The sequence below is a fragment of the Cataglyphis hispanica genome, chromosome 1, assembly GCF_021464435.1.
Source record: "Cataglyphis hispanica isolate Lineage 1 chromosome 1, ULB_Chis1_1.0, whole genome shotgun sequence".
NCBI classification, from domain to species: Eukaryota; Metazoa; Arthropoda; class Insecta; order Hymenoptera; family Formicidae; genus Cataglyphis; species Cataglyphis hispanica.
This window is the reverse complement of record NC_065954.1, coordinates 1,980,853-1,996,233: the sequence shown is the minus strand read 5'-3', so window position 1 is coordinate 1,996,233 and position 15,381 is coordinate 1,980,853. Positions and strand designations below refer to the sequence as shown.

General features: G+C 38.5%; 1 protein-coding gene across 5 annotated transcripts in view; it reads left to right on the top strand.

Moving 5' to 3' along the window:
* Positions 1-2,868: 2,868 nt before the first annotated feature.
* The window catches only part of LOC126854677 (neuronal acetylcholine receptor subunit alpha-7-like), a 210,262-nt gene continuing 197,749 nt past the window's right edge, over positions 2,869-15,381 (top strand). For 3 of the 5 annotated variants that reach the window (XM_050602894.1, XM_050602049.1, XM_050605413.1), the window contains exons 1-2: positions 2,869-3,858; positions 6,103-6,649. In XM_050602894.1, coding sequence (XP_050458851.1) covers positions 6,547-6,649 — 103 coding nt within the window. In that variant the 5' untranslated portion in view covers positions 2,869-3,858; positions 6,103-6,546. Of the gene's footprint in view, positions 3,938-4,815; positions 4,842-6,102; positions 6,650-15,381 lie in introns of those variants that run through there. The other 2 variants (XM_050603727.1, XM_050604563.1) reach the window with 2 other exon arrangements.

Below are 15,381 nucleotides of genomic sequence, written 5' to 3'. Positions count from 1 at the left end.
CCATCTCGAAACGACGTGGACAAGATGACGATATATTACCTCATCCGGCGTCTTGCCGTAATTAGCATACTGAGTAGGTAGGTAATTGTATTCGATGTTGCTCTAAATGGTACGGGAACAAACCCGATACCTGACACGGTCTAGAAACATAGTTTTGATTAGTGATTACGCTGCCCTGGCAAGGGCTTCCCGCTTTTGTGAAATTTAATGTAGCGTATGGCAAATTGCCTTTCCTCCCTCTCTCTTTCTCTCTTCTCTCTCTCCGTAAACTTTGGGTAGCTGTGTGCTTTGTGTCAGCCGAATTATCTTAGAATAGGGGAGCGAGCGTCTTTGTAATGGCTTCTAAGGAAGTTATAACAATGAGTAAACGACCTCGTATATATAAAGGAAAATGCTGAATCCTTGAATCTGCTCGGTACTCGCACGTGGTCTTTGTTGTGTATGGACACTTATAACGATAATATTCTACTAAGTACATTATACTATGTATATCACAGTTTGTACAGAATATTTCAAGCAACTTTACGCGATGTATGAGAAATGATAAAGGGGAAAAACAATAAATAATAATAAATTATTTAATTATTACCTTTATTAATTGTTCAATTATAATTACTGTTCAGGAAAATGCCATATCTACTGATTAGAATATTTATGTACTTGTCTAAGGTTATTATTTATGTGGCTGATTACACATAATTAATTGCAGTTTCATTGTGTATAATGAGAACTTTAATCAGTGTTATTAGATATAGTTATGCAAATGTTAATTATCAACATAATTCATCCAAACCACGCTATTATTGCATAAAATCAATGAATAACTTTGATGAATAAATAAAGTTTATTGATTATAGTTTGGGTATTACAATTATCACAGAGTTATTTCACTCGAATTAAATTGACTTTCAAGTATTGTGAATTAAAAAAGTAAAAAAATATATGGATATATAATATATATATATATTCTTACATTATAAAAATACTGGGATTCAAATATTATGCAAATAAAAGAGAGAGATACGAAAGAAATATATTTTACTTATAATTATACGTAATTTTTTTTTTCGAGTTTTATCATATACGCGAAATATCTTTTGTGACAAAACATACAAGGAATCTATTTTCTCGACTAGAATATGCTTTTCAAAGGTAGGTAATTGTAAGAATTTGGCGAGTAACAGCATACGGTGATGAATGCAAAAGCCGATACAGCGTTATCGACTCGGATTTGCTACATTTTCATGGCATGGTGATGCAGTTTGAACGATTCTGAAGGGAGATTACCAGCGATAGCATCAGAAAAGTTGCATTTAGAAAATAAGAAGATAAATTTGTTTATTTCTTATTCAACGATTTCTATCAAATAATATACAGAATATTTTTGAAAAAAAGCTTTTGAAAAATTTGGCATTTTTTCTATCTTTCTTTTTCTGTTTCTATGGAATTATGATCTCTGACTGATTTAAGCGCCTCGTATGATTTTCCTGTAATCTTCTCAACAAACAGCTGCTGGTAAAAAGATTTTGCCTATGTATATATTCTCAATTTATTAAACATAATTCTGTATATTTCTATATATATATATATATATATATATATATATATATATATATATATATATATATATATATATTCTATATACATTCTATATATTGATACACATAATATTATAAATAAGAGTAATTAAAAATATAGAGCAGCATATCATGCCAATTATTTTCGAAAAATATCACATTTTTTATCCAATTTTTAAAAACATACGTATTCATTTACACTGCATTAATGTATCTATTATTTTACATTGCTGTATTAAATTTCATTTTTCTTGATCAGTATTTTAAAATAATCGTCTACGAAAAATACAATTATTATCATTAAATATTTTCTTAGATTTAAAAAGCAAAAACGGTATCAAATAACTGTCACTTGCGATCTATTTTTTTAATAATAATCTGTTGTAACTTTACATTTGCGATTCTTTTTATTCGAGAAAGACGTGTGTTCATCTTGTAAAAATTTTGATCGATATATGATAACTATGCATGTAACATTTTGATCATCGAGCAATCTCGTTTTAAACATGCATTTTCCCAGCAAACTTTGTAAATGACTCATCCGTCAACCCCAATATCTATTCGTGCTCTACTTATTCCCCGTGTCATGTTGATACCCTTTGGTACACCGAAACTATGCCGTCCCTGGGATCTCGATCGCCGAGGCTAATCCCCCTTGGCGGACTTGGACCATGCTCCAGCATCGTACGCGACGGTCGCGATGGAATCAACGCACACCCTTGTGCGCGCGCGCGCTTACCCTTGAGAGAGAAGGTGAGAATAAGAGGGAGAAAGAGAGAATAAAAAGAAGAGAGAGAGAGAGGGAAGCAGAGTGAGCTCGCGATACGCGGCAACGGCCGTGAGCCACGGGGTTTCGCAAGGGGATGGTTGGAGATGAGAGAGATGAAACATACGGCGCGCGACGGTTATAGAAGAGAGAGAGGCAGGGTAGGTTCTCCGGTACAAGGTGGTGGGCACAATATTGATCTGTGGGGTGGGCTTCGTGGATGCTGTCCTCCGGCTCTCTCTTCTGCCCCCGGGCTGCCTATCTCACCCGCCTTCTCGCATCCCCTCGAGCCCCGCGATGTCACCCCCCTCGCGCCATCGCACCCCCGAGTCTACACCCCCGGTGCTCGCGATGTAGTGGGGGTCACGCTAGTTGCGTGCTGGTCCAGTCCGCAGCTTCCAACGAAACCGTGGTGGGAACGGGAGGCGGCCACGGGAGGTAGGGATAGCGGGGGAGGGTGGCTGCTCCGGTGAGGGAGGTGGCGGAGGAGGATTATGCCCCATCTCGTGGGGAACGCTCCTCGCGCTTATATCGCGGCCGTAGCTGCGAGTCGCGAGAGCTCGACCGGTAGCTCGTACACGACCCCGACCGCTTCCTTTTTCAGGGGTTTCGGTTTCCGGTTCGGGCACCCGTTCGCAGGGACAAGAGGCGGTTCTCTCCATCTCCGCGTGTCCAATCCCCCTCTCTCTCTCTCTCTCTCTCTCTCTCTCTCTCTGTCTGTTTCTCTTTCTTTCTCTCTTTATCACCCCTTATCTTTTGCCACCTCTTTCTCTCCATTCCTATTTCTCTGATCTTCCTCGTTTTCCTCTTGCCAGCCCTTGTCTCAGTCTAGCGCGAGTTGCCACGTTCGGGCGGACTTCGCGGCGTACATCCTGTGCGTGCGGCCTGTACGGAAAGCTACGCGTCTCTACACGTCATCTTCGTTATCGTGTTCGTCGCCACAATCGTTTTGATCGTCGTTCGGATTATTGCGCTCGTGTCGAAGCCGATGCGCGCGATGCGAGATAGGACCGTTCATACAAGAGGAATGACTTCGCCAAAAGACGAAAATAATTACGGATAAACGAAGCGGCACAAGAAGGACGCGAGGACGGAGACGAATGGGATTGTGCAGAGAAAGAAGAGATAGCTCCAATAGGATAGAAAGGACGACGATGATGAACGCAGATACACGAGAATGCACATTCGTGCGAACGCGTGATTCCTGTTGAGAAGAGAAGAAAACAAGTGCGACGAGAGGGTGCGAAAAGAGAGCAGTTAACGGAAGAAGAAGAAGAAGAGAAAAGAACGCGCGACAGCGGTGAATTCGTTGCCTACGTGGAACGGGCTGCTGGCAGAGGGAGCAGCCACGCTCCGCAAAGTTGCCTAGATACCGGGCAACACCGTGTTGCGCTCCGGTGAAGTAGGAGGCAGCGAAGGAGGCGGAGGTGGCGGTGCTGCTCCGCGGGAGGATGGAACGCGCGGTGTACTGTAGTGAGACGAGGAAGACGATCACCGGCCAGGCCGCGAACGCAGGTCCGTGGTGCTGCCAAGAGTCACGATAGCACACCCGCACCCCTCTCGAACTCACGAGAGTCAAAGAAAGAGAGTACACGTAGGTCGAAAATCGCGGCAGCGTGCTCGCGGTTCGTCAAGCCAATCAAGCGAAAGGTATCGCGGCGTCGTTTGCGGTGCTACAGTTGAAAGCGTCGTTCTTCCGTCGAACGTTCGCCGACATTGCCGGGTGCGACGAATAGTTGTTACCCTCACACAATCATCTCACAAGCATCCGGAGTATCGCGACATTATTCGCGGATATGGACTCTTTTTCCGCGAATTTTGGTATCGGGAGAAATCTTTTTTTACGGATTCGCGCGCGTGAGTATATCGCGCGTGCCTCTATATGCTGTTTCGCTCTCGCGGCCGGAAATTCCAATCGAATCGTCGAGGTGGGTGTGAGCGAGTAATAAAGTGAGCCCCGGTGCCGGTCGAGAACGGGGTGAGTACTCGTAACGATGGACGCCGCCGCGTGGGGGAGAGCAGGAGGATTTGGTGTAGCGAGGGCGCGTAGTCGCCACGGACACCTGTAAACGGCACGAGCCCTCAGTTTTCCTTCCAGCCGAGATCTTTTTCGAGATGATAGCATGCCCACCCTAATGCACGCCAAAAGGCAAGCCTGTGACGTACGCGTAATTGACAAACGATACCGCGTGAAAAAATACCGGATATAGTCATAGGTATGTTCGTATCGACTATGTCGCAGCGTCAAAACTCCGCATACGCATTTCTAGTGAGATTAAAACTCGCGCCATTGTTGCTTCTTCGTGGCGTGCGAGACAATGGAAAAAATTGCTACCTATGTCGATATAGGCAGAAACCGCGGTAATGGCGTGCCATTTAATGCATACTCCTCCGTGAATCCGATAAATAGGTCATCGTAATGCTGGACTCGTGATCAATGGCTGGTTGGTTGGTTGGAAAGGGTTGCAGCTAATTAAATCGCATATTTTTCTTACAAAGTACGGAACATTTCTATTTGATATAATTCGGTGCACGTGAAGATAAATGTGCGATAACAAAAGCACATTCTCGTGTATTGTATTTTCAAAAATTACAAGACAGCGATAAAATTATTAATTTTTACTTTTTTCTAATTATTTCCTTTTCTGCTTCAAGACGAATATTTTATTACTATCTATCTAATAGGATTTGATAATATATCTGATACTTTCTGTTATATAAAATTTCATATTATATAAGAATAATTTTACAAATTCTCTTTAAAATCAATATGTACGATATTAAATATAATTATGCTCTTCTCAATTTTCTCGTGTAATAATATTAATTATTGCAACCTATTTCGAATTTAATTTGCAGAGATCGATTTATGAGTCTGCATATATGCGACTTTTTCAATTATATTAATAATTCATTCGGTCTCACCAGGAGGATGGAAAATTTATGATAACGGGGCTTGGCGAAACCGATCGTGCTCATTGTCAGTCGTGGCACATTTTTCCAAAGATAATACAAAAAAATCTTTTCTTGCTGATAGAGAAATAATAAATCAAGCCCTCCCAGCTTGCAAATCGTCCAAATCGTGGATGCTCGCGTAACGACTGTAATTGTTATGTACAAAAATATCGCGATAAATGACAGTATTATTGAAATGAGTGTCTTACATTACTATTTTGTGGAGAATAATCTCTGCGTAAATTTGTGTAATACAGATTTTGTGCACAATTTTTAATTTGAATTTATAGTTTAAAAATGGTGTGAAAGTTATTTTATTGAAATTTTGATATAGAAATTTATTATGATTAATCAAAAATCTCAGATTTCTCTTAAATAATTATAACAAGATTTCAGAATTTTTTGACAAAATAATACACCTTAAAATATTATTGTATCTTCAATTATTTCATATAAAGTTCCAGTGGTAATGTAAATTTCAGGAATGATATTTTAGATATAGATGTATATATACAGAAAAGTTCTATTGCAACGAAGAAAGCCGCGAATCTTTAGCTTGAAATAAAGTAAATAAATCTTAAAAATTATGCACAATTTTATAGATAAAAGGGATGAAAGCAATCTCGTCGAATTTACACGTGATAATGCGAACGCATGCCGCGAAACGACGCCGCGCGCGATAGAAAACAAGGGCGCGAAGAAATTATTTACATACACATTTATATATATGTAGCCACACACACACACACACACACGCGCGCGCGCGCGCGCACATATACATACTTGCGAAATCATTATTTTCAGGATTTCTCGCGAGAATGCTCGAAACGCTGAGGAGCATCTTCGCGCGAACGTAGCGCGTTTTCTCTACGAACGATAAAACGCCGCCACCTATCAACGACCGAGACCTCGCGAATACGCACAACTGAAGAAGCGCGGAAGAACGCTTGGTTATGACGGCCAAGTCGGGAGGTGCGTTAGCGAGGGCATCGAGTATCGATTAGCAGATGATTCGCGCGGAATTGAACTCGACTCGCGAGATCTGCACGATGATGATAATCAGTGACGCAGCGGACGACAAAGCGCTCTCGGGCGATATCAGAGCGTAGTGGCCGCTGCATGTAGAAGTGAACACGCAAAATTGTGCAGTGCATTACGGTGTCACGACGGGGCACGTCGGGACCGGGTGAAAGAACATCGGCGAGTCGGTGTCGAGCCTCGACTTTGGGCCTGCAAAATTCATCTGCCATGGCGCACCAGACAAGAGATCTACCGCAGTTGCGAATAAAGTTTTATAATACGGTCGCTGCCGGTCTCCAAATAGTCCTCTTGCTCACCGTCCTACCTCAAGGTAAGTTTGCCGGGACACGAATTTCCGATATTTTACGGTGACATTGTGTTTACGCGACATTACTCGTTATGATTTTCTTTATTGCACGCCGTCCTTTCAAGAATAAAAAGGCACAAATAATATTTCTGCAAACGATATTTTTTCTATTAGGATACTAGGACGAATAAAACTTCTAATAATTCGAATTATATACAAAAGACGTTCCACACATCTGTCAGCTAATAAATATATTATATTAAATAATATGGTTCAACTTACTCACTTATAAATACTGCAATATTAAATATTATAGCCATATGATATTAAATATAATAGCGCTCGATGTACCTGTAAAACATTTGATCATTAATGCACTCAAATAGGATTACTTTAATAATGATTTGCTCTAAAATTTGATGTAATCTTGTACTTAATTTTGACTTGTTAAATTCAATTTGATTAATATAACAATGATTATGTTTTTTGGTAAAAAAATTGAGGCTATAGCTTAATTAGGAAATATGTTTTAGTTTTGGATGCTTTTATTATCTATACATATACATATATATTTGTATAATTCCATAATTAATTAACTTAATTCATAAGAATAGAAAGAAAATAATTGTCGTAATTATAGTTAAAATTTTTATATATTAGTAATATGTACATTGTGTGAAATAAAAATGAATATATACTATATGATATATTCTCATCTATTAATATTCAAGGATTAAAAGTCGATTTTTGCATATCGCGACTTTTATTCAGCCGTGTCATTTCGTCGGGCTATTCTCTTATTCTCTCTGTCCTCTCTGATATAGAAATTCCGAAAATAACTTTAGACGAATACATAATTTAATGAATGCTCCCACGACTATATTCCAACATCGTCTTTGCTACAGACATTTCTAAACGATCAGCACGTTAAATGCGGTAGGAAATCATCAATAGCGTTCACATTGATAAAATTAATCGCGTGTTGAATATAATAACTGTAAAAAATTACTTTTGAGATAATAGCAACAGTGAACCTGCTGTCATATACTAACCTAGATATGTAGCTCGTAACAATTACGTTCCATATTTGTTATACCTGCGCGTTTATGTATATATGGAAGATATGGGCTCACCTTTATATAATTTACGCGTGACTGATTACGTTCAAAGTGCCACCGCGTATGCGTATAATAAATCGGTTCGTCAATCATAATTACGGGCGACGCGTTCGGCAACAGTGCAACGTATAATAGAATCACCACAACTGCGGTATACTGGATGCGACCTGCCATCACGATGCATCGGCACTCGACCGCGACAAAACTGCATTTTGTTCAGTCAACGAAGTTTTGCAGCCATGCGCGGTACGACTCGTTCGGAATTAAATCGCACGATTTGAGGAACTGCCTCGGAAAAACATCGACGTGTGTGTCGCGGACAGCGAAGTTTCGACATGGCCGATGTTGGCTTCCCCTCAGACTCTACGACACGTTAATCTCCGCGGTAACGGATTTAGACTATTGGGAATTGAACTTGTCGCGTGTTTCGAGAAAGTTGACGAGATTTTTTTGTCGTGCTATAAAACTCTAGCTAAAATTGTGAAGTAAAAATCAAATAATTTGGCAAAAGAGGAATTCAGTATCTTTCTCTCTAATTAACTCCAGATTTGAACATTTTTTGAAAGTGCTCTTCTTATAGTTTTGAAAAATTTATATATGCACTCAAATTATTTTTTATGATAGTCAAAGGAAAAGGAAAACGAAAAAAGTGGTATATATGTAGATATATATTTCAAGAAGCAATATATTTTTTAACATTAGAAATTTTTAACATTGGAATTTTTTTTCTGACTCCAATCCGTGATCAACGTACACCTGAAATGAGCACAGAGTTAGAAGATTAAACGTGATTTTACTTGGATGGGAAAATATGCAGAGTTATAAGTCAACAGAAATACCAAAGTTCCGCGATAAACATTTTAGCGCGAAATATCATGCGACGATTGAACTTGTGTGATCGTTCAACAGCAACAGTAAAGTTAAACCGTTGGATTTAAACTTGAAATTTATTGGTTCGTTGAGACGGAGTCGGAACATTAATAACCCTTTGCCATCATCGCTCATGTGTTAAAGGTCGTCCGGCAAAGCGATAAAATCTTTCCGGTATAGACGATCTGAAGCATTAAGCGCTTCGACAAATTTTTACGGGAGATATGTGTACATCTTCTCGATCATTATTCTCTGGCAATATATTTTACGTATAAAATATTTTATCACCGAGTAACGCTATCAATTGGACGTCATAACTTCCTTGCATCCACATCAAGTGAAAATAGAACTATGATACTATCGTAATGTAACTAATTCGTAATTCTACATCTTGCCTACTTTTATCAGCGATCCTCATTTTTATCAAATAATCAGAAAATTTTTTCCGCATTATTTTTTCATTATCAGTTTATTGCGATCTGTATTGATCGGTGATTGCTTCACTCACCCTGGTTACGTTATGTCAGTCGTAAATCAATCAGAGTGCGGTAAGTGGAGAACGATGGGCCTTTCCTTTCCTTTTCCACTCTCCGTTATATGTCCCGATATAATTTCGATCGAGAATCTATTAGCTTCAGCTTGATGCTGATGTAAAATTCATCGTCGTGGTTTTGGTAGCCGTTGAATCCGGTCCGCGGCCGGCGACGTATCTATTTTCGACGGTGTAGCTCGCACATTTCTTCGTGATTTCTCCGAGATTACACGGCCCGCGGTAATAAGTCATTCGATTTATCGCCGGTCTCGCGTAAGATATCTTCTCGGAGGGGTTAGATTTCAGAGAAGGCTTTTGGATTTTCTCCTCACCATCCCTTTTACCGATCGCCGACCGATCGTGAGTTATTTTCGGACGAACGGGAAAAAGCCTCCCCTGCGAAACTGCCCCAGGCACTGCGTATTTTTCTACGTTACGCTTTATGGTGGCCGATGGCTGTTTCTCAATTACTAGAGCTCTCCGAGAATTCTGCCAAAAGAGATTGCTCTTCAAAACGCACCATGTTCTGTTTTAACGAGCAATGCATCATTTATACGATTTCTTTTCCGCTCTTTAATATTTTAAACAATTAACCTTTTAACAAAACTTTTTAAACGCGAGGATGTCGAATCTTTGAATAAATAAACAGAGTTAATTACTGCTTTGTGATTTATAGATTTTTAATTTGGAATTTTTATATCGCATAACATGATTATTGATTTGTATCACACATTTGAACTTTTTTATGATTGAAAAATATATTATTTTATCATACTGCATTGAATACACGGTGATTTTATTCCACGCATATCTGGCTTGAAGATTAATAAAGCATTAAAATCACTTATGTTTGATCGATACTAAAGTCAATTTGAATATCGATTGTCAATGAAGCATTTGTCAATGAAATGACGCACATGAATTGTTCAAATGCGAATTGTCACTAGATATTAATACTAAAAATATAGTAAAATATAGATATTTTCATGATTACGATAATATAATGTAGATTGTTGAGATAAATGAGAAAAAAACTATAATCGATTAATTTATCAAGTTTCTAAATCTAAACAAATATTTAAATATAGAACAAAATATTTTCCTAGTCAATATTATATTTATCAAATTCTATGTCACGGTTTTCCTCATTACTGTAACAATACCCATCTGTGAAATATTTTTGACAAATCCTTGTTCATTCGAATGGTATTGTGCGCAAACAATAATCCTGGATAACACAATTTTTTATCTCCGTTAAATCGCTACGACTTGTCAAACTCGATCGGTCGTCATTCAGTAAAATCACAATTTTTTTATTCGGCCCATAATGAGGTTTAATTAACGTCGTACGCTTTTAACAATACATTTGCAGGATTTATATAATTATTCTTTGCGACCATTGGGAATAGACAGTATATCTACTCTAGTGAAATATTTTCCCGGGAACAGTTAATACATCATTGTTGATGAAATAGCTTTGAATTTTCCGCGTTCACAAAATATTCTCTAGCTTCGCGTAATCGGTTTCAAAGTTTCGACGAAGTAATCTGCGATCGATGCCCCAGAAAGCATCGCGGACGGAAAAACGTCGAAGAGAGGGCAGAAGTCAGTCTTTGTTAAAATTTCAGAATGTTTCGCCGGGGATTACGCTTGCAACGTGTTCGTTTAACGCGCGTTTCGGCTCGGCGTTTTACTGTCACCGGTTGAGCACCACGGCTGTCGGATATCGAGATTTTTACATTGCGCGTATTGCGCCGCAACGGAGCGGAGACGCCGCCTATAACGTTGATATCGATTCTCGAACTTGCAACCGCGCCATTTCTCCTACGAGCATGCACAAGTATTAATTGAAGGAAACATTTTCGCTGTGAGATTTGCCTTCTGTTTAGAATTTATATTCTTTGGATCTATTCGAAATTGTACGCTCTTTATACGTACACGAGCGAAATGAAGCATGGCGGTGACACAGGGCTATTGAAATTACATTACAGATAACAAAACTGCATTGATTCCACACCAAAATTTAATTTTGTCCCCGAGGTTTCGCGTATATCGCAATATTAGCCTATCTGATAATTACAATCCGACTATTGTGTTTTATCATGGTCGAAATTCGGAGCGTGACAAGATGCGCACGTTTTTTGCTGTGTAATTATTAGTGCCCTCATTATGGGCCGAATAAAAAAATTGTGATTTTACTGAATGACGACCGATCGAGTTTGACAAGTCGTAGCGATTTAACACGGAGATAAAAAATCGTGTTATCCAGGATTATTGTTTGCGCACAATACCATTCGAATGAACAAGGATTTGTCAAAAATATTTCACAGATGGGTACTGTTACTGTAATGGAGAAAACCGTGACATAGAATTATTGATAAAATCAGATATTTTTTGTTTTCAATTTTATTTAATGCAAAAATAATCATTAATCTAATACATCGTTCACAAGAGCTTATAAAATTTTTGTAAACTATGCAAAAATGTAAATAAATAAATATTATAGTATGCGCTAATCTATTTTGTATTTTTTTATATACGTATGTTATAACGTTTTATTTCTGAAAAATTGATAATATATGGAACTATCTAAATATTTTATCTCTTTATTTTTTTGTTTTTTTTTCAGAGACAATACTTTATCTAGCATAACTCGTTAAGCATTTCACAATTTAGATAATGTTAGTAGGAATGATTTTCTATTACTAACTGGTCTTTTAATACAGAAAATCAATTTAGGTCATGTAGCTATAAAGACTCGCATGATGACCACAATATTTGAACCTATACTTGTTCGTTTATACAGTGCACTAGCGTGTGCATATATATAATACATTAGTATAGATTGGTTAATGTTTGTGCGTGTACGTTTTGATAAAAGCCGTCGGTGGATTAATAATTCGATGTCCGTTTGGCCCTCATAGCTAAAATATCAGCCAAGGCTATATTATTAATATTAATAATACCATATTAATACCATATGCGAGAGATTAATATTAATTTTAACTTTTTAATTTATATCCATATTTTTTCTATATTGGGATATTAAAAAAAAATCTTTTTTGACATAAATTATATAAATTATTATATAATATAACTGTACATATATAAATATGTAAAATTTTATGCAAATTCTCTTAGACTACAATTTTACATAATAAATTATACGCTTATTTTTTAAAAAGATACGCTTGAAAATTATAGAGATCAGTAAATTCTATTATTCTCGTAAGACAGCTGATTACCGAAGCTCGCAAAATCCAACGACGGCTTCCTCGAGAGATATCATCATATTGTAGCGCCAATTCGTTAGGAATTAACTTTGCGCGGGCGATACATTATCTGGAAAGTGCACGTAAATTTGCTCGTCAAAAGTTGCGACTATGATCCCGAGGGTAAGAGACTGGCGGTCGCCGGACGAATCCCCGAAATGATTTATAATCCGTCATAAAAGCAGAAACTCCCGGGAGACGCGGTTAGAGCCGCAGCATCTTCATCATTTCGGTCGGGTGGTGACGGTGCGGAGGGACACGGCTCGGATTTTCGGGACTTTGGACTACACAAACCCGTACAAGACCACGATCCCGTGCACCGATCCGTTTTATTTAAATCACGGCTATCCATAACGTCGAAATTCACTTCGGTCCGTTTAATGGTGATTTATGCTCGGCCCGTGTGGCCGGCCCACTTTTCGCAATTTAGCCTGGTATCGCGCCAGGGTTTGTCTGTCGGGATAATCGAGTGTGCCACCTCTATGTACTATGCCGTCTCGTATACGAGTCTCAAGTGATGTCGAATAATAAAAAAAATTATAAGACGTGTTTTTCTCTCTCTCTCTCTCTCTCAGAAAATACGCATAATTAATTAAAACAAATAATCGCGTGCGTGATTTCGCGCATTGTATTGGCAGATACTTGGTATGACGAGGATATTTATAATGGCGACAAAATACATATTTACGGTCTTGTGAAAAGTTTTCGAGCGATGGTTTGATGTCATAAGTGGAGTACGAAAGCAAAGATTGTATCTTCTCCGTTAAGAGCGGGATATGCGGGCACCGGCAAAGCGCCCCTGAAACTTTTTGGCGAAGCTCTTTTTCTATTTTTGCTCGAGCGATTCGGTTTACCGTATTTACCGAGAACTAAGCGCACGAGATAAGTATACGTCGCGACCAGCGAAGATGAAAAAGTCTCCGCACGTCAAAATATGGTCGCCAGAATAAATATACGAGCGGCTAGAGCAGAAATAGCGCGAGATCGACGTCCAACTTCCGCACACGTCGACGTGAAAGTTAAAGTTTATTCGCGACATTGCGAGAGTTATTCGAAACGATAAAGATGAAAAGCACGTTCTTCCTTATGAGAGGAATTCTCTGACGCAGGCATTAAATTTCAAGGACGACCCCATGCCCGATGCGAAAGCGTTCAGACGTGCAAAAATCTGAATATTCTATGACCCAGATAAATTTGACTTTTCAAGCCGCGATGCCGCCCCACACGCTGTGGCGATGAATGAAACATTTCGTCGACATAAGTGGATTCCGCGAGATGGTATTAGAATTTGAATTTCTCAACAGTGTGTGTGTTTGCGTGTGTTCTAGGAGGCTCGATAGGCCAAGCGTCAATCTTCAAAAGATGTAAATTCTTACAGCGCGCACGGTTTTTGATATGCGGATTTTTCCCGCGAGGAATGCAAATATTTTGTGGAATGGATTATCTCAGAGATCGTTGACTGGGATCTCGAAAATTGAAAACGTTAGTCGTTCTTCTTAGTGAATATGAGAATTGTATGGCGCAGAATGATTGGACTTGAGACTTTTCATATGCATATGTTCATTTTATGCAATTCGGAATTCTCTATTATTGTTTCTCTTTAATTTCCTTCATCACGAGAAAACGTTTGTTACCGCCTATAAACGCCAATTTGCCAGAATTGCAGAAACTATTTGTACTTAATCTCCATTTATCGCTTCAAACGAGCTTTCTGAGCATGACAGGTTGTAGAAATCAGTAATCTCGCTTGTATATCGAAAACAATCCCATCCTTGGGTCCTTGGATGTCCTGCAACTAAATTGTTGCTTTGAAGTCTCGATACAGCGAACCGCGCTATCAGTCACTTGCGTTTCCATTAAACTGCATGCAGCCGAACGTATCTACATTTCGAGCTTTGGGCTGCGAATGATCAAAGTGGCGTAATCAATCTCATGTAAATGCGAAAGTGATTGAAGCCAAGACGCTAGTGATGCAGATAATATATAATACATATATATATATATATATATATATATATGAGCATAGCTGCAGACATGAGTTTCTTGTAGAGGTCGATGTGATACGAACGTAAAGCCCGGATCTCATGCTTGGTCACACGATACATCACGATCGATACATCATAATCGCTCACAGCTGTAGGTACACCTGCCGCGTTGAATTTCCATCTATCTCTATGTTCTCTCCTTCCTCTCCCCTTCTTTTTCTTTCTTATTTCCTTTAAACTGAACATAAGTTAAAGAATGCATATGAACAGAGTATTATACGGCGATCAGTTTTTTAATAACTTTTTAAATCCAGCAAAGCTACATATTATAATATTGCATTTTTTATTAGGAATAGAAATCATAAGAAGCTAAGAATATTTTCAAATATTTTCATAAATTTTGTTACTGATGAGTTATTGTTTTCATCAATTTTTTATTAATCGTGGGTTTTACAAGGTTTTACTAGAAATATATTTTACATTTTTATTCTCCGATACAATATGTTTTAATCAGATTTCAACACTCTTTTTATTAAATATTTATACAATTTTGTATAAATTACAACAACTTGAATCATGGCCCTTTATGAGTTTTCGCAATTATGTAATTATTCTAATTTACTCTTCCGTTATATTTTATTGTCCTTTCCGTTATATCTTAATTAACGATTTCTGGTTTTACGTTACAGTGTTTTGTGCGTCTCTGACCTTGCAAGAATATCCCCTGAGTATTTCATAAATCTTCCACTTTTCCCTCATTCCGACGCGAGTTTATGCAAAATTTAAGAAAAGCAAGCAGGGAGGCAGATCTCGCGAGATCGAAGTCGACAGGGGCCGAGAGAAATCCCTTTTATAATTAGGCCCACGGGCGACGCGTTGCTCCACTAATTACCTGTCCAACAATCTCCGACAAATGAATAAGTGGCTCTTATCTCAAGACTAGTCGCTCTCCTTGTCACAAAGCATATTTAGTTACAAA